This window comes from Peromyscus maniculatus, chromosome 22 (assembly GCF_049852395.1).
Source record: "Peromyscus maniculatus bairdii isolate BWxNUB_F1_BW_parent chromosome 22, HU_Pman_BW_mat_3.1, whole genome shotgun sequence".
NCBI classification, from domain to species: domain Eukaryota; kingdom Metazoa; phylum Chordata; class Mammalia; order Rodentia; family Cricetidae; genus Peromyscus; species Peromyscus maniculatus.
This window is the reverse complement of record NC_134873.1, coordinates 18,245,633-18,265,337: the sequence shown is the minus strand read 5'-3', so window position 1 is coordinate 18,265,337 and position 19,705 is coordinate 18,245,633. Positions and strand designations below refer to the sequence as shown.

Sequence of the window (19,705 nt, the reverse complement as noted above, 5' to 3'; positions counted from 1 at the left end):
TTAGATAAGGAAACAACAGACTATCTTAATCCCATAAGGCCTCTTAAAAAATGTAAGGAAAGATTAAGGAGACCCCTAAAAGCTGCCAACCTTATGAAATTGACTTACCATCAGACTATGATAAGTGGCACAGATTCTAACCCCTCCCTTCTAGGGAGAAACCTGCTGTTACTTCATTCGGGGTCTTACAAAGAGATCACCACACTACAAGACCTCCTAAGAGTGTAAACTAGAGCTAATGAAGTTCACTAAGTTCTCCATAGTAGCAGCAGCATCCTGCTACAAACAGCCTTTTTTGCTAAAACTACTGGAATCTAAGGGCTAACTTGAGCTGTAAACCTTCAAAACTGCCCTGTAGCCAGCTAGGAGCTCTGCTCCAGCAGCCTTCATTTCAATAATAATGCAAGCCTCACAGGCCTGATAGTGCCAGTTTAAAAACTAATCGCAACTCCCAACTTGTCTATTGCTGTATTTAAGAAAAAAAAAAAGTGTCTTTCTCTCTCTCTTTCTTCTTTTTGGGTTGACTATTAAGTTCTTGGTAATTTACAAAAATCTTGGCCACGTACAAGAACTTCAGTCAACCCACTGCAAAAAAACAGGTCCTGGTTAGGGGACGCCCTAAGACCTGTATGGATTCATCAGACCCCCCAAAGATTGGGGGTTGGAATATTAAACATCTGCCTTCTTCTTCTCTCCAAACACGTCTGCTGTCTGCATCTCAGCTCACTTCAGTCTGTGTCTCCACCCCCCCTCCCCTCTCCATTTCTGGCGGCTGTCTGGCTAGATACGGACCGGACAAACCGGCTGCAGCTGCAACAACAACAAAACATTTCTCCTCCGTTTTAGTTTGGTTTTACCGTGCTTATCTCATTTCATGATACACCTTAAAGGATTTATTAAATTGTCACTTTCCTTATATACTATATTTTTAAATAAGAGCTCCTGTTTCTATATTAAAATAACTTCACCACAAACTTCATATTTTTAAGGCTATCCGGACAAGTATAAAACCTTATTTCTAAGTTTACAAAGACAACTAACTTATAAATTGTTAAGAATAAGTTTACTTTGGGGCTGGAGAGGTGGTTCAGTGGTTAAGAGCACTGACTGCTCTTCCAGGGGTCCTGAGTTCAATCCCAGCAACCACATGGTGGCTCACAACCATCTGTAATGAGATCTGGTGCCCTCTTCTGGCCTGCAGATATACATGGAGACAGAATATAGTATGCATAATAATAAATAAATCTTAAAAAAAAAAAAAAAAAAGAATAAGTTTACTTTAACTAAAGATAATTAAGAAATAAAACTTATTGATTGATTGGTCAACCTAAACTGTAAAGTGTTAATAATAAGTTGTACCAAAGCTATAGGCTAATAGAGATAATTATTAGGATACAAATTAAAACTTGATTATCTCATGAATGATCAAATTCTGTAATATATACAAAATCATATTTATATACATGCTAAGTATGCTAAGTTTCATATAATCAATTCATTACTTAGCCCCCTAACATTTAAAATGTTTAAGCTTTGGACAAAACTGCCATATCCCTTATTGCCAGGGTTTTGTCCGAACTATGCTTTGAGATCATTTAGATTATATTTCCATTTACCAGATATTTTAAAGATAATTTGCCTTACTATCCAATTTCAAGTAAAAGATAGCTCACATAACAGATTTCAAAATGACCTTTTACTGTTCCTTTATTAAAAGAATTTCATGCCAGGCAATGGTGGTGCACGCCTTAATCCCAGCACAGAGCCAGAACCAGGTGGATCTCTGAGTTTGAGGCCAGCCTGGGCTACAGAGTGAGTTCCAGGAAAGGCACAAAGCTACACAGAGAAATCCTATCTTGAAAAAAACCAAAAAAGCCGGGCGTGGTGGCGCACGCCTTTAATCCCAGCACTCGGGAGGCAGAGCCAGGCGGATCTTTGTGAGTTCGAGGCCAGCCTGGGCTACCAAGTGAGCTCCAGGAAAGGCGCAAAGCTACACAGAGAAACCCTGTCTCGAAAAAACCAAAAAAAAAAAAAAAAAAAAAAAAAAAAGAAAGAAAAAGAAAAAAATTCACTTTACATTGGCTATTCTCAATCATCAATTACCTATATCTCCTGATGAATTAAATACAAAAATGCTTTTAGATGTAAAGTTTTTATAAGAATATAAAGAATTAGATATAAAGAATGTTTAAGAACATTAAGAAATAATTTATATGTAGTGCAAGCCATTGGAATAGAAAAATATAAAAACATCTAGATATGTTATAAATGATACCTGAGTCTCAGTGAATGACCTAGAGATACTGAGAATGTAAGCCTAAGTTAGATCATAGTATGGATAAAGTTTTTATTGAGGTCTGAAATAGATATATAGGCTTTAAGAATGAACTTATGTATGCTTTAATACAAGAATCTACTGACCTCCCCAGAAGGGACACTGGGGCTAATAATAGGCTGTAGCTCCTCCACTGTACAAAATATTAAGGTCCTCCCTGGAGGGTTTGATTCCTGACCTTACTGAAGAAATTAAGATCATTGTACAACTCTCTACTAAAACATTTCAGATTCATGCAGGGCAGCGCCTAAGGGAGCTGATGGTGTGGATTCTAGTGATATGGCCTTCTGGGTTCAGGAAATTAAATATTCCAAACCAACTAAACACTTAAAATACAGGGAAAGAAAATAATTGGCTTGCTAGACATAAGCACAGATGTTTCTTATATTTTAGGAAAAGATTGGTCAAGTACTTAAGACGATTATTACTCTTTCATCTTTTATAGGCCTAGGTCAATCTAGTAGTATTGCTAGCAGCTCAAAAATATTAAGATGGTCAGATAGATAAAATTATGGCATATTCTGCCCATATGTCATCCTCCAAACCTAACACACTATGGAGAAGAGACATGCTGTAACTAATGGATGTAACTAATCTCTGCTGTGGACTAATATCAGCTCAAATGCTACAGATGGGTTTTAAACGTAAAGGAACTTGAGGAAAGAAGCTCAAGGCATAATTGAGCCCATTATTCCAGAAATCATAAATGGCAGACATGGCCTAGGTTATCAGGATTTGTCCTAGGAGCCACTATCCCCCGACTGCTGACCACATTTCAGAAAGATCTATTGCTCCTTTCTGGATCAAACAATGGCCTTTGATAGTCTTTTTTTTTTTTTTTTTTTTTTTTTTGGTTTTTCGAGACAGGGTTTCTCTGTGTAGTTTTGCGCCTTTCCTGGGACTCACTTGGTAGTCCAGGCTGGCCTCGAACTCACAGAGATCCACCTGGCTCTGCCTCCCGAGTGCTGGGATTAAAGGCGTGCGCCACCACCGCCCGGCGTCAAACAATGGCCTTTGAATACTGAGAGAATTGTAACTGTGACCTGTCTGGTGGAGGAGAAACGTAAAAATAGGGCATATAAAGCCTCCCACCAGTCCTTCAGTCACCCCAATATTTGTTGTTTAAAGAAAATCAGGCTTATAAACCGTTACAGGATCTGAAGAAATTAAATAAAATTTATTAAAGCCAAGGGGATTCTCACAGCCTGGCTTGCCATCTCCCATTACCATCCCTAGGAATCAAAATAACAATGGTTATAAATTTACAAGATTGCTTCTTTGCCATACCTCCTCAACCTAAAGATTGTCAGCATTTCCCTTCTAGCTTGCCTACTCACCCTGCCATGATGGAGGCCAAAGCTCACATACAGAGCAGGAAATGCGAACTCTGTTTATCCAGGACTCATTTATTGAGCAGAGTTCCTCATTTTATATATACAGATTAACTATCAGAACTGTCAATTATAGCTTCCTCACAGTCCCCCAAACTAATAATAATATATGTGTATGTATATGTGTATATACATATATATTACAATACATTTATTGCACAGATGATATTACATTTATATCAAACTATGAAACTTATGAGTCTATAGATTGGCAGATAGCTCTACAGGATATACTGGCACCTTTTCATGTGTCTGTCCAACAATTATAAATTCAATTTAAATTATATTAAATATAATTTAAATTATAAATTATAAATGGAAGCTCACCCATGAGGCTTATGTCCTTATGATTTATGGTTATTAAATAAGAAGTAATACATCATTTATTTCACTGCTTTCCAATTTTAGGAAGGCCTAGAGCTCATTTATAGACAACAGCCTTACATATACTTCAAGAGCTCTTAAAAATTGGTGCTTAATTTTTCAGATCCCCCACTACAGGCATTCCTTATTACCCCCAGGCCAAGCCACAAAGTCACACCTAAGCCTCTGTGATCTTCTCACTGGTATTTGAAAAGGTCCTGATGTTTTCACACTGTCAGGAGGAGGATATGCCTACATGTCTTCACAGGATATTGACCCATCTTATGAATCCTGGATCGCCTGGTCACACCATATACTAGGCCACTGCAGGACAAAGGCGCTCTAAAGCTGCCAGTCCAAATACAGGCTGTTATTTACCTCTAGATTCTTAAATATTGAGCTTTGAATATGAATAAATAGATACAATTCCAGATCCTTTTGATGAACTTTCATCAATGGTATAAAACTTATAGAAATATGATTAGAAATAATAATTCTGTTCTAAATGTATTTTATTAATTTTTGTCAAAAGATAAATGAGACTATATATGCATGTACGTATGTATGTATGTATGTATATATCACATTTCATTCTCTGCCTATCCTGATGTTTTGTTGAGACTCCAAGGATTCATAATTTTGCTCTCACAAAATTTACCACTGTTATATTGCTAACATGTCTAAGATTTTGTCTATTAAGAAGGTTCTTGTAAGTTCTAGGAGATCAAAATTTGCCAATACTCACAAGCCAAAAAGACCAGGAGGAATGCAACCTGACTGCAGTTTACATCTCCCACTTACATATTTTCTTTTTCTTCTCTGGGGTAGGGAGGGGAACTTTCCTTCTCTCCTTGGCCTGATATCTCCTCTCACCTGCTAACCATGCATTTAATATTCCATAGGTACACCTAAGAGAAAAAGTTTCCTCTTTAAAACTCCTCGGCTGCATGTTCTACCATTAATACATACATTTGTTTCCAGCAGAAATTCTAACCATTTAAAGAGATACAGGTTGTCTACATCTGGACCACAGACATGTTGTCTAGCTGCAGATCTGCATCCCACCCTCCAGCCCACGAGACAGAAAATTCTGCTACACTGCGTGTCTCACAGAGTCTAAAACAGCCTGTGTTTCCTGGGTTTCCACTGCATTTCAGACCCCCACCTTTGCCCCCATATCAGCAGGAAATAACCATGAGAGATTTCTACAGCCCCCTTTGTCACATACCCCTATTTCTGAACTGAACTCTCCAGCCCAAGGGCTGGATCGCCCTTAAAAAATGCTCTATTATTAATTGTATAAGTTCTGCCCATGATCCTGAAACTTATGTATTATCAGATATATCAGATATTCTCCTCATGTACAATTGTTCAGTATGTAAGTCTTGCCATGTATACCCTGACACAGGTTATTACTGTTTTCTCACAGCTAATAGTTTATTTAATATTGCATTGATTATAAATTTAAATTAAGTAAGCTTCAGCTGCAGCCTTATTCCCACAGATGCTCATGACTAACTCAGGTAACTCTTTAACTATCCCTCTTTAAAACACAGTTTAACCAAATTAATACCACTAATCAAAGATTAATAGAGTTAATGTTCCAAACTAACCATTTCTTTTTGCTAAGTCACAATCATAGTATTTAGACACTTTTGACCATATTATGCCATACTAGTTAAAGATTGATTTTTTTATGTTACTCCTCTGCTCCCCTTTTGGCACAGATATATTCTAACTATATACAACTATACCTATTTTATTTATTTATTATGTTTATATATATTATTATATTTATTAGATGGTTAAATTACTCCTCAGCCTGCCATCTATATAGACTGTTGATTATAAATATATATATTATTGATACAATATTGATTAAATATCAATATTAATTATTACTTATAATTTTTCAAGTCATCTCCAAATTTGAGTTTATCTACATACATGTTCACAGCCCTAGAGAGAATGAAACATTATCCTTATTTTTTTTCACTATATGAAAAAAACGGAAACTGCTATGGGTCACAGGAATATATATATCATAAGAACTCAGCTGGTTATGGCAAAGCCACTACCTGGAGGGATCAGGGAATTCCTCCAGAGGAAGCCAAATTCCAAGGAGCTTTTGGTGTTATTTGGCTTGTTATATATCAGCTGTCTTCTGTTATGAAAATCATGTGTGCCTTCATAGTTTTCCCAATTGATTTTTCCCTAAGAATTGCTAACTGTGTGGACTGATCACTCTCTGGACATACACATTCTAGGTATTTGGAGAACAGCCTCAGGAAAGGCTTCCTTCCCCCCAGCCCATCTGTTTCTCCCCTTTCAGCACTGGAATCAGATATATCCCTTAGCCACTTTCAAGGACTAACAGAAATAACAGTCCAGACCACCACATGCTAGTCTCCTGATTTAAGGTAAATTCTACATGGAGACAGCGCCTAGGTCAGGTGGACCTTAAGTAACAGCTTTACACAATTTAGCTCAGACCCTCCTTTCTTACAGCCTTACTAACTTTATAGACCCCTAACTTCTTACCTAACCACTTCTAGGAATGTAGCCTGAGCACATAGATCTCCTTTTTCATACACTAACGGTCGTTAGCACTCAGTTGACCTCCTCTTTCACCACTCCCAGTTTGGGTTGTAAAAGAAAGCCTGGTGGTCACTGCCTGAGGAAAATGCTTACCTGCCTTTATGACCCCTTAGAATTCAAGCCTGGTGACCTTGCTCGACCAGGGGATTGTTATTGCTTGGGTTTATAACTGGATTCCTGGGAGACTTAGGAGGAACATAGAGAACTGAGAGAATAAGGAGACGGAGAAGAGAAAAGAGAATGGAAGAACTAGATAGGTACAGAGGAACAAACTGAGATGGGGAAGAACTAGATTGAAGGGCTAGAAGAGAGTACTGAAGAGAGTACTAGAAGAATGAGATGGAAGATGAGGGACAGCCAGATGGGGAAAAACAAGGTGAGAGAGAAGGAGATGGGAGAGGAGCTGATATGGGAAAGAACTAGATGGATGAGAACCTAAAGGGGTAGAATTAAGATGAAGCAATAAAATAGAACCTAGAGGGGACAGCAGGTAAATGTAGAGAGAAATCAGGCAAGAAAGGAGCTGGACATGAGAGCAGAATAGAAGCTTGTAGAGAGAGAACTGACTCAGAAGAATAAAGTGTATGGACTAAGGAGTTTTGTGTACATAGATTCATTTCTTTTTATCAAAGATTAATTATCAGTTGGTTGTAGATTTTTCCTGGACCCTGGGAAGGTACTATCGAGGGGCTGGACCCCCACAGTCCCGGGTACTTTGGTCTGTTGTGGGCTCTCTTACTGGGGTGAGTAGATGAATGTGTTGTGTCTCTGTGTTTCCCCAGGAAATGTCTGTCACATAATGCCATTGCTATTGCTCCATGTAGGGTCAGAGGCATGGACTTTGAGCAGAACCAATGTAGAGCCGGTTCCCAGTCATGAACTGACTTTAGGCAAGCATTGGCAAATTGGTCAAGACTGGTTAGGGCCTCAAGCTCTTAGAGGTCTCCCTGGTTTGGCTTGAGTTGGGCCTTCTTGAGTTGACTAGAGACAGGCTTTGTACTGAGGTGGCATGTACCATGAATCTTATGTATAGTGCTGTGAGTTATTAAAGGGATTGGTGAAAATATATTTACGTATCAATTGCCAGAATCCTGTGATCAGTAGTTGATGGTCTCTCAACTTTTTTTTTTCTTTCTAGTTAATATAGCCCTTTTGAACTGAGAGGTAAAGATGTAAACTCAGTGGGTGAGCACTTGCCTACATGTTCAAGTCCTGGATTTGTTCCCTAGTATAAATAAGTAAAGATAAATTTAAAATTCCAGGAATGGTATCAATCTTTTACTCAAAAAAAAAAAAAAATCCACATGTAGGTTGGGTGTGATGATGCACCCCTTTAATTCCAACACTCAGGAGGCAGAGAGAGGCAGGTGATCTCTGTGAGTTCCAGGCCAGTCTAAGTCCCCTTACCAAGTTCCATGACAGCCAGGGCTACAAAGAGAGACACCCTGTTTCAAAAAGCCACAAAGGAACCCACATTTATCACATACACACACACACACACACACACTTTTTATACTTTTTATTGTTGGTTCTTTTTTGACACAGGGTCTCATACAGCCAGGGCTGACCTGGAACTTGCTTCTCAGCAGACCTCATGGTTTTAATGCCTGAGTGGTAGGAAGACAAGGTGACAAGGACACCATTTTTGACACAGGAAATATTGCCAATAATAGAAAAAGGCTATATGAATTGCTGGAACCCATCTAGTGACTCTTACATGCTAGAGAACAGGCTATCTCTAGAGTTCTGCCTTCAAGTGAAGGCCTGTAACCCCAGGTTCTCGAGAGGCTGAGCAATGAGGATGGCAAGTTCAAAGGCTGCCAAAGCTACAGAAGCAATTCAAGAACTGGATACTGGCAAAAAACTGACATACAGACCAATGGAATTGAATTGAAGACCTTGACATTAATCCATGCACATATGAACATCTGATTTTTGACAAGGAAGCCAAAACTATACAATGGAAAAAAGAAAGTATCTTCAACAGATGGTGCTGGCATAACTGGATGTCAACATGTAAAAGATTACAAAGAGATCCCTATCTGTCACCATGCACAAAACTCAAGTCCAAGTAGATCAAAGACCTCAACATAAATCCAGTTACTCTGAACCTGACAGAAGAGAAAGTAGGAAGTACTCTTGAACACATTGGCACAGGAGGCCACTTCCTAAATACAACACCAGTAGTACAGACACTGAGAACAACAATTAATAAATGAGACGTTTTGAAACTGAGAAGCTTTTGTAGGACAAAGACACAGTCAATAAGACAAAAAGACAGCCTACAGAATGAGAAAAGACCTTCACCAACCCCACATCTGACAGAGGACTGATCTCCAAAGTATATAAAGAACTCAAGAAACTAGACATCAAAATACTGAACAGTCCAATTAAAAAATGGGCTAAAGAGCTAAACAGAATTCTCAAAAGAAGAATCTCAAATGGCTGAAAGACACTTAAAGAAATGCTCATCATCCCTAATCATCAGGGAAATGCAAATCAAAACAACTCTGAGATATCACCTTACAAGTGTCAGAACGGCTATGATCAAAAACACTAATGACAATCTATGTTGGAGAGGATGCGGAGCAAAGGGAACACTCCTCCACTGTTGGTGGGAGTGCAAACTTGTACAACCACTGTGGAAATCAGTATGGCAGTTTCTCAGAAAATTGGGAATCGATCTACCTCAAGACCCAGCCATACCACTCTTGGGCATATACCCAAGGAATGCTCAATCATACCACAAAGATACATGCTCAACTATGTTCATAGCAGCATTATTCACAATAGCCAGAACCTGGAAACAAGCTAGATGCCTGTCATTTGAAGAATGGATTAAGAAAATGTGGTACATATACACAATGGAGTACTACTCAGCAGAGAAAAACAATGACAGCATGAAATTTGCAGGCAAATGGATGGAACTAGAAAACATCCTGAGTGAGGAAACCCAGACCCAGAAGGACAAGCATGGTATGTACTCACTCATAAGTAGATACTAGATATAAAGCAAAGAACAATTAGACTGCAACCCACAGAACCAGGTAGGCTACCTAGCAGGGGGAACCCTAGGATGACTGTGGTTTTGGTTTTACTCAATCACTGGGCAAGCCTCAGTGAAACATTTCACTCTTAGGATAAGAATTTGAGCCGGGCGTGGTGGCGCACGCCTTTAATCCCAGCACTCGGGAGGCAGAGCCAGGCGGATCTCTGTGAGTTCGAGGCCAGCCTGGGCTACCAAGTGAGCTCCAGGAAAGGCGCAAAGCTACACTGAGAAACCCTGTCTCGAAAAAAACAAAAAAAAAAAAAAAAAAAAAGAATTTGTACTGTATCAAGCTGATAATAGAAAAATAAAGAACCATGTGGATAATTTAGGGAGACTGTCTCAAAAACAACAACAAAATGGTTGGGAGTATAGCTGAGTGGTACAAAGCTTGTGCTAGTCTGCAGTTTTAATACCCAGTATCCAGGGGAGGCAGGAATGTTTGCACTGAGGTTTATTCCTAGCCCCCTATACATGCATCCTGTATCATTAACAACAAATACTTTCAGCCGGTGGTGGCATACATCTTTAATCCCAGCACTCGGGAGGCAGAGGCAGGCAGATCTCTGTGAGTTCGAGGCTAGCCTGGTCTACAGAGTGAGTTCCAGGACAGCCAAAGTCACACGAAGAAACCACCTCAAAAAAGAAACCAAACCAAAACAAAAATCAAAAACCAAAATCAGTCAACTAACCAACCAAACAACCAAACAACCAACCAAACAAACAAAAACCTTTAGGTAAATGCCATGTTCTAGATTTTTCAAGAGGGTATTACTGACATTATGAATGAGTAGTCCTTGACCAGTCATAGCTGAATCATTCAACAAATATTTAACGGATGCCTGATACATACAGGCACCGTGCCATGGGCTGAGTTCACTGAGGTAAAAGACATTTCTTTGATGAGATGAGTTACATGTAAAAATGTAACTGGTTTCTAGTGGCCTGAAAAAAGTCACCCAAGTTTGAGAGGCAAGTCTTGTGAGCTAACAACCTGGTTTTTGGTTTCTCCACATTCTATACGCGAGATTTGAGTGACTCAATCTAACCTATCTCATGTACTAAACTGAGATTAATTATAGACGAGAACTGCTTGCTGTACATCTTTTAAAAAGATTGAGTTTGTAAAAATGAGCTCAAGGGCACAGGGGTGCATGCCTGTAATTACCAGTAACGGGAAAACAGGACCTGGAGTTTAAGATCGTTCCACAATAAAACAAAACCTGAAGTTTATCGGAACGGTACTTGGCCGGATCCCTTAGGCGAGCGTCGGGCTCTTTAAGTCTCCGGAGCCGCCCCTCGCGCACACACGAGGTCAGCAACCGCTCACTCAGCCTTTCCCCCGCCCCGTAAGGAGCCAATTCCGTTTCCGCCGGCGGATCTTCGCGGTGGGTGTGACCGCCAAAACATCCGACACCCCCCCTCCTCACAGACGCTGGAGGGCCCGCCCTCCATCTCGCGCATGCGCCGGAGCCGGGCCTGAGACCGGAAGTGCAGGGGCGTGGCGAAGCCGCTCCGGACAGCCGGCTCTGACGCCGAGGCTCGGGGAGTGGGGCGGGGGGAGGAGGAGGAGGAGGAGGCGGGGACGCGCGCGCGCGGAAGTGCGCGCTCGTTCGCGCAGCCCGGCTGCGTACAGTAGTGACGGCCGTGCGGGAGCGATCACATGACCACAGCGGCTGCCTGTACAGTAAGAACCCAATATGGCAGCGGCGTTAGCAGTGGCGGCAGCAGCAGCAGCAGCAGCAGCAGCAGCAGCAGGACCGGCCGCCCCGTAGAACCACCCCCCTCCACCCCCGCCACCGCGCGCCTCCGTGGCCTCGTCTCCGCTGAGTTGCTTCTCCGGTCCGACTTCCCCTTTTCCCCCCACCTTTCCCCGCCCCGCGGGAAAAGCGGTGCAGGGCGCAGCAGGCAAGGGAAGGCAGCCGGAGCCGGGGCACGGAAGCCTCCCAGTCAGTTCAGGACCCGACATGAGGGAAAAGGGCCGTAGGAAGAAGGGCAGGACCTGGGCGGAGGCCGCCAAGACGGTAAGGAGGGGGGCGCGGAGGGCAAGGCCGGCGGGAGGAGTTGGCTTTCTCGCCGGGCTGCCGGTCTCCGGGGAAGGGAGGTCACTTGGCCCCGCGGCCGGGCTGAGGGGCTCGAAAGCGCGCGCAGAGGGCGGCGGTTAGGGTCGCGTTGGCGAGCGCCGAGGAGAGCGGGGCGCTGGCGCGAGGGGGTTGGTGGCGCGGCTGGCTGCCGGTTCTCCCGGGGGCTGCGAGCGGACCCCTCGGTGTTCCGAGGTTGCCCTGTCGGGGGTCACGTCGCCGGCGCCCCCGCACTGCTAGCCCTTGTTTCGGCACGGTGTGTTGTGCTTGCCCAGTAACCGGTTCTTCTCCCTTGTGCGCCTTGGAGAGCCCCGATTGGATGCAGGCAGGAGGAGGCTTGTGCGTGCATCCAGCCCCGGGAAGGAGAGGGGAGCGCTGGGGCTCGGTGGCGTTTCCCCCGCCGAGGCGCTGGTGCCACCAGACCCCGGGGGCCCCTGCTTATCTGGCTCTGGGAGCCAACGGCAGGTCACGAGGCTTTTGTGTTTGCCGTCCGAGCTGAAAGTGCAGGAGGTGTTTAGAAACGAAGTAACAGGTGGGACTTGGAGAATTTTTTTTTTTTTTTCTGTTTCCGTAGAGAACTACTCTGAATAAGGCAGCAATGCATGGTGGGACGTGTAGTTTACCGGGCCTCCACTTTTCTTTAGCCAAAGTGAAGGTGGACCGACGAAATTGTGTTTAGTGGGCACACACCCCGCCCCCGCCCACAATTTTGTTATACGGAATTTAGAAATCATTTCAGAATGAGTGTTAGTGTGAAGTCTTGTTTTGAAAAAAAAAGTTAAAAACGTGTATTTACGAAGAAACGTTACTTTAAGGAGAAATTGAAATTCCATCATTGCAAGTGTAAAAAAAATAACAGGACATTAAACATTAGTAGCATTTCAACCTCTTTTATAAATGGACAACAAGTTGGGTCTTAGTAAGTGAAGCCTTACAGGTTATAAGGTGTTATTTTCTCCTTTAAACAAGTGTGTGTGTGTGTGTGTGTGTGTGTGTGTGTGTGTGTGTGTGTCTGTCTGTCTGTCTGTCTTAGGGGCGGGGCATGTGCAGATGGCCATGGAGCACATGCAGAAGTGAGAGGACAACTTGTGGGAGTTTGCAGGTTCTCAGTCTTGCTGCCCAGCACTTTTACTCACTGAGCAACTTCGCTGGTCTTGGTTTAGTTATTAATCTATTTTCTGGTTTTCAGAGACAGGGTTTCTCTGTCTAGTCCTGGCAGTCCTTGAGCCCACCGTATAACACTGTAGATCACTGTAAATAACTGTTTCCTTTAGCAGACAGACCAGGCTGGCCTTGAACTCAGAGATTCCCTGAGTCTGCCTCCCAAGTGCTGGGATTGCACCACATTGCCCGGATCCTGGTTTCTGTTTTTAAATGAGACTTTCAGAACTCAAAAGTAATGTTCATCATGGAGAAAATTGGAAAGTATGAAGAAGAAAAAAAGAACTCAGTTCACTCCTTTACTACTGCCTAGTCTTGTTTCCCCAAATCTGAATTATATGGTTTATTCAATCTGCATTTTTGTCGTTGTTGTTGAATGCTTCCCCTATATACATTTATTAGCTTACTTTGGGCTAGAATCTCACATTAATGGTTGTCTCCGATTTGCAGCAATCCTCCTGCCTCTGCTCCTTGTGTGCTGGGTTTATAGGCAGGCACCACCTTGCCCACTTTTATGGGATGCTCAGGATAGAACCTGGGCATCATGCATACTAGGCAGGTGCTCTTCCCGCCCACTTAGAATTTGTCTTTGTGACAGTATTGGTAGTTTCCCCTAACAAACATCTCTAGAAATAATATTTTGGTGGTGAGGAGTTTCTCTTCCACAGAAGTTTTACTTTCTACTTCAGGGACACCTCATTGACTGCTTCCTGTTAATGAAAGAGAAGATGCTATTTTAGTTAAAAGTATGCAAATCCCAAAATTAGTTAGGTGAATTAATTTTACTTACTTATTAGGCTTTAGTTTTTTGAGATCAGGTTTCACTTTGTAGCCCAGGCAGGCCTTAGCATTGGAAACAGTAAGATTTCGGGAATCTCAGCAATCTTTATATCTTTTTGTTAACCTTTTTTTTTTTTTTTTTTGGTTTTTCGAGACAGGGTTTCTCTGTGTAGCTTTGTGCCTTTCCTGGAACTCACTCTGTAGACCAGGCTGACCTCGAACTCACAGAGATCCCCGCCTGGCTCTGCCTCCCGAGTGCTGGGAATAAAGGCATGTGCTGCTGCCGCCGCTGCCGCCACCGGACATTTGTTTGGTTTTTGAGATGGACTCTTTGTAGCTCTGCCTAATTAAGAGCCCATTGTATAATCCAGGCTGGCCTTAAACTTGAGGTGATCTCTTACCTCAGCCTCTCCAGGGTTGGGATCATAAGCACATACTACCATGTCTGATTCAATCTGTACAGTACCTTGTGAATTATCTTTTGGGTTAAATAGTTTAATGATTGGGAAATTGTGACAACCAGGAAGAATAATTTTGCATCTGTTTTATTTTCTGAAATAATAAATTAGAACATTTACTTATTTTGTGCCCCAGATATCTATATGAAAAATAGTGTTTAAAAGACCGAGATTAGACGCCAGGGTGGTATTGGCGCACGCCTTTAATCCCAGCACTCGGGAGGCAGAGCCAGGTGGATCTCTGTGAGTTCGAGGCCAGCCTGGGCTACAAAACGAGTTCCAGGAAAGGCTCCAAAACAACACAGAGAAATAGTAGGCTGGGGAAATGGCTCAGTGTTTAAGAGCACTTGTACCCGAATGCACCTTTACAGAGTATCTCCTCCCCATTTAAAAAAAAATTATTTTACTTTTCTGCTGCCATTTTGGGGGAGGGATGTCTGTCTGTGTGTATCTAGATGTGCATGTGGAGGCCAGAGGATGCTACTGTCAGTTGCTTTTCTCAGTTGCTCTCCCCTTTATTTACTGAGACATGGTCTCCCACTAAACTGGAAGCTTGCCAGTTGGTCTACATGTGTATCTGGCCAGCTTGCCCAGGCCTCCCCCATCTCCACTTTCCAAGTACTAGTATTATTTGTATGGGGCCACCATGCACACCTGAATTCAAAATTTTGTAAATTTATTTCATGTGTATGTATATCCTGTCTGCATGTCTGTGCACCACATGCACACCTGGGATTAGAAGAGGGTGTCTGGTCCTCTGGAACTGCAGTTACAGATGGTTGTGCTTTGTTCCAGGTTACTGAATATACTAAACTTAAAAACTTTTAAAATATGACTTAAAGAGTATTAATTACACCCTTTAAATCAAATATAGAAGCCCCCATGGTGCCTCATGTCTATAACCCAAACTCTCAGCAGGATCAGAAATTCAAGGCCAGGTTCAACTATGTAAAGTTTGAGGATGGCCTAGGCTACATGAAACTCCCTCAGAAATAAAAGAAAAAAACAATGCTATAAAATTTATATAAACTCTTTATTTAAATAAAAAAACAGAAGTAAGTAAGTAATTTCAGATGAGTCTAGTTTACTGAAAAGTGTGCATACTAAAATACTAGAGATGCTCAGTTTGGAGCTGGAGAGATGACTCAGTGTAAGAGCACTTGTTTCTCTTGCAGAGGACCGAGGTTCAGTTCCCAGCACCCACATGGTGGCTCACAACCATCTATATAACTCCAGTTCTAGGGGGTCCAATGCTTTCTGCTGACCCTGGACACCAGACACACATACATGCAGGCAAAACACTCATACATATAAGATAAAATAAATGTTTTAAAAAATGCTACTCAAGTTAGCTAAGATTGACATTTTGCTAAACATACAAGCAGGTGGAGGGTGTATATTACATAAAGTTCTATAATTTCTTTATGAATATCATGGATATCTTCTCATGGTAATAACTAAATTGCTGCCACCTTCCTTTTTTTGAGACAAAGTCTCATGATGGCAGGGTTGGAAAGAGTGTGCAAGTGCTAGCAAGCCAGTGCACAGACACAGAGACAAACTGGGACAACGTAGTGCATGTGCCCTATGCCCAAGGACCTACTTTATTGGACCTACCCACCCATCCACCCACCCACCCTATCTATCTGAGACAGGGTCTCTCTACATACCACTGGCTGTCCTGGAACTTGCTCTGTAGACTAGACTGGTCTTGAACTTGAGCTCCGAGATCTGTCTTTCTCTGCCTTCTAGTGCTGGGGTTAAAGGAATGTACCACCACTCCCGGCTTACGACATACTTTTTAAAACTAGGCCCGACCTTGCCGGGTGATGGGAGGCAGAGGCAGGTGGATCTCTGTGAGCTAGAGGCCAGCCTGGTCTACAGAGAGAGTTCCAGGACAGCCAAGGCTACATAGAGAAACTCTGTAACCAGGCCCTACCTCTTTAACATTTCCGCTGCATAATAAATCTATCAGATTGCAGATCCATCAGTGAATTTGCCCTTTGATGAAACCATGCCTTCATGATCCATTCACTTCCTTGAATCCCCCCACCTGAACACTGACTCATTAGGAGCCAAGTCTTCAACACTTGAGCCTTTTGGGGATACACTTATGTCAGAATTATAATGGTATCTGTGTTGTCGTGTGCTAAAAATATTCCATGGCCTTTGAACACCTAAAATGGCCACTGTGATTACAAACTGCATTTAACATTTTATTTAATCTTAATTACTGCTAAAAATCAGTATGTGGGCCAGGCGGTGGTGGCACATGCCTTTAATCCCAGCACTCGAAAGGCAGAGGCAGAGGTAGGCGGATCTCCAGAGTTCAAGGCCAGCCTGGGCTACAGAGTGAGTTCCAGGACAGGCTCCAAAGCTACACAGAGAAACCCTGTCTCCAAAACAAAACAAAACCAAACAAACAAAAATATCGGTATATGGCTATTATTGGATAATACAGAATTAAAGTAATTTCCCATGTTTATTGACTATTATTACATTTTTTTTTTTTTAAATAGGGTTTCTCTGTGTAGCTTTGGAGCCTGTCCTGGAACTCTGTAGACCAGGCTGGCCTTGAATTCACAGAGCCTGCCTCTGCCTCCTAAATCCTGGGATTAAAGGCATGCACCACCACCACCACCACCACCACCACCACCACCACCACCACCACCACCACCACCACCACCACCACCACCCAGCTGACTATTTATTGTTATATTCAAACTGGGGATTGAATTTAGGGCCTTGTGTTTGCTAGCCAGGTGCTACATTCATGTGCACCCATAGTGTCATGCCTCTGACCCTCATTTTAAGTTTTGAGACAGTCTCACTAAGTTGTCCAGGCTGGACTTGAACTTATTGTGTAGCCCAGGCTGGTCCTGCATCAGTGTCCTGAGTAGCTGAGATTGTAGATGTTCTTCAACTTACAAAAATACAATATTTGTATTTTTTGCCAGTAAACTTTGCTATTCAGATTTTATCTTTAGTCTTTTTCTATGTTATTCCTGATCTTTAAAATTTTAGTTTTTATTTATATGTATGTGTTTGTCTCTCTGTGTGTATGCCATGTGGTGCAGGTACCTGCAGAGTCTAGAAGAGGGTGTTAGATATCCCAAAGCTGGAGCAGTGAGCTGCCTAGCCCAAACTTGGGTCCTGGAAGAACAAAATATTCTTTTTTGTTTGTTTGTTATTATTATTATTTTCTATCATCAGCTTGATACAGTACAAATTTTTATCCTAATAGTGAAATGTTTCACTGAGGCTTGCCCAGTGATTGAGTAAAAACTTCTTATAAGCCACAGTCATCCTAGGGTTCCCCCTGCTATGTAGCTTCCCTGGTTCTGTGGGTTGCAGTCTGATTGTCCTTTACTTTATATCTAGTATCCACTTATGAGTGAGTACATACCATGGTTGTTCTTCTGGGTCTGGGTTTCCTCACTCAGGATGATATTTCCTAGTTCTATCCATTTGCCTGCAAATTTCCTGCTGTCATTGTTTTTCTCTGCTGAGTAGTACTCCATTGTGTATATGTACCACATTTTCTTAATCCATTCTTCAATTACAGGGATCTAGGTTGTTTCCAGGTTCTGGCTATTGTGAATAATGCTGCTATGAACATAGTTGAGCATGTATCTTTGTGGTATGATTGAGCATTCCTTGGGTATATGCCCAAGAGTGGTATGGCTGGGTATTGAGGTAGATCAATTCCCAATTTTCTGAGAAACCGCCATACTGATTTCCACAGTGGTTGTACAAGTTTGCACTCCCACCAACAGTGGAGGAGTGTTTCCTTTGCTCTGCATCCTCTCCAACATAGACTGTCATTAGTGTTTTTGGTCATAGCCATTCTGACAGGTATGAGGTGGTATCTCAGAGTCGTTTTGATTTGCATTTCTCTGATGACTAAGGTGTGGGGCGTTTACCCACCACCCCCACAGCTTCCCAGAGTTTTCTTGAGTGTGAGCAGCAGGAAATATTAGATAGAAGGATTTATAGCGGAGAATCTTGGGGAGATAAACAGATAGAAAATAAAGGATAGCCTCGAGAGGGCCTGGAACCTATTCCAACGGGCCCCGACTGTCTCTGGTCCAGGGTTTTTATAGAGACGCCAAGGGGTGGAGCAAAAGACCTCCTCCCCCAGCACAGCCAAGTGCAGGCCATCTCAGACACCTGCACTCAGGCCCGTGGTCCTGATCATCCTCTATTCGGACCTGCTGGGTAAAGCCACGAGGAACCCCAGAACGGGCTCCCACACTAAGGATGTTGAGCATTTCTTTAAATGTCTTTCAGCCATTTGAGATTCTTCTTTTGAGAATTCTGTTTAGCTCTTTAGCCCATTTTTTAATTGGACTGTTCAGTATTTTGATGTCTAGTTTCTTGAGTTCTTTATATACTTTGGAGATCAGTGCTCTGTCAGATGTGGGGTTGGTGAGGGTCTTTTCCCATTCTGTAGGCTGTAGTTTTATCTTATTGACTGTGTCTTTTGCCCTACAAAAGCGTCTCAGTTTCAAAACATCTCATTTATTAATTGTTGTTCCCAGTGTCTGTGCTACTGGTGTTATATTTAGGAAGTGGCCTCCTGTGCCAATGCGTTCAAGAGTACTTCCTACTTTCTCTTCTATCAAGTTCAGTGTAACTGGATGTATGTTGAGGTCTTTGATCCACTTGGACTTGAGTTTTGTGCATGGTGACAGATATGGATTTCTTTGTAATCTTTTACATATTGACAACCAGTCATGCCAGCACCATCTGTTGAAGATACTTTCTTTTTTCCATTGTATAGTTTTGGCTCCTTTGTCAAAAATCAGGTGTTCATATGTGCGTGGATTAATGTCAAGGTCTTCAATTCAATTCCATTGGTCCGTATAGAACAAAATATTCTTAACCACTGTGTTCTCTCTCCAGTTCCTGTATCCTGGTCTGTCTGTCTTTTTAAAGACATCTACCTCCCTACCTCCCTAGTGTTGGGATTTCCTTCATGTCAATTTCTGAGTGTTTTTATATATAAAGGTAATTTGTTATATTACAGATCTATTTTCCTGTTTTTTGTTTTGAATGAATTTGTGGAGATTTTTCTTTTCTGTACAGATTTTTTGTGTGTGTTTGGTGTGTATTATAAAAAGAAAGTCAGATGATATCTGACCTTCATTTGGGGTTTGTGCGCAGAGGACAGCTTTTGTGAGTTGGTTCTCTCCTCCTGAGGGTTTTGGAAAAGATCAGACTGAGGTCAGGCTTATTTGGCAAAGGCATTTACCTACACTGACCCATCTTATTGGCCCCTGTCCTGGGCATGTACTCAAGTGTGCACCCTCATACATAAGTACTTCAAGATTTACTTTTATTTGTGTGTGTCTGTATGAGTGTGTATCATGTGTGTGCAGGTGCCCACAGAGGACCTCTTGGAACTGGAGTTAGAGGTGGTTGTGAGCCATCTGACCTAGGTGTTGGGAACTGAACTGTGGTTCCTCTGCATGAGCAGGAAGTGCTCTTAA

General features: G+C 42.3%; 2 protein-coding genes and 1 long non-coding RNA gene across 26 annotated transcripts in view; 2 read left to right on the top strand and 1 right to left on the bottom strand.

The window, feature by feature from the left end:
- The window catches only part of LOC143270196 (uncharacterized), a 38,317-nt gene extending 26,985 nt beyond the window's left edge, over nt 1-11,332 (bottom strand). The window contains exon 1 of one of the 3 annotated variants that reach the window (XR_013047216.1): nt 10,902-11,332. This is a non-coding gene — a long non-coding RNA (uncharacterized LOC143270196). The remainder of the gene's footprint in view (nt 1-10,901) is intronic. The other 2 variants (XR_013047218.1, XR_013047217.1) reach the window with 2 other exon arrangements.
- The window catches only part of LOC143270188 (putative Polycomb group protein ASXL2), a 287,604-nt gene that overhangs the window by 182,284 nt on the left and 85,615 nt on the right, over nt 1-19,705 (top strand). The window lies entirely within an intron of this gene.
- Nucleotides 11,215-19,705, top strand: part of LOC143270189 (putative Polycomb group protein ASXL2) — a 198,582-nt gene continuing 190,091 nt past the window's right edge. For 19 of the 22 annotated variants that reach the window (XR_013047187.1, XR_013047181.1, XR_013047183.1 and 16 more), the window contains exon 1: nt 11,367-11,757. Coding sequence is in view for 11 of the 22 variants with exons in the window: in XM_076559168.1 (XP_076415283.1) it covers nt 11,701-11,757 (57 nt within the window). In the remaining 11 variants the exon portion in view is untranslated. Of the gene's footprint in view, nt 11,758-11,936; nt 12,347-19,705 lie in introns of those variants that run through there. The other 3 variants (XM_076559169.1, XM_076559161.1, XM_076559158.1) reach the window with 3 other exon arrangements.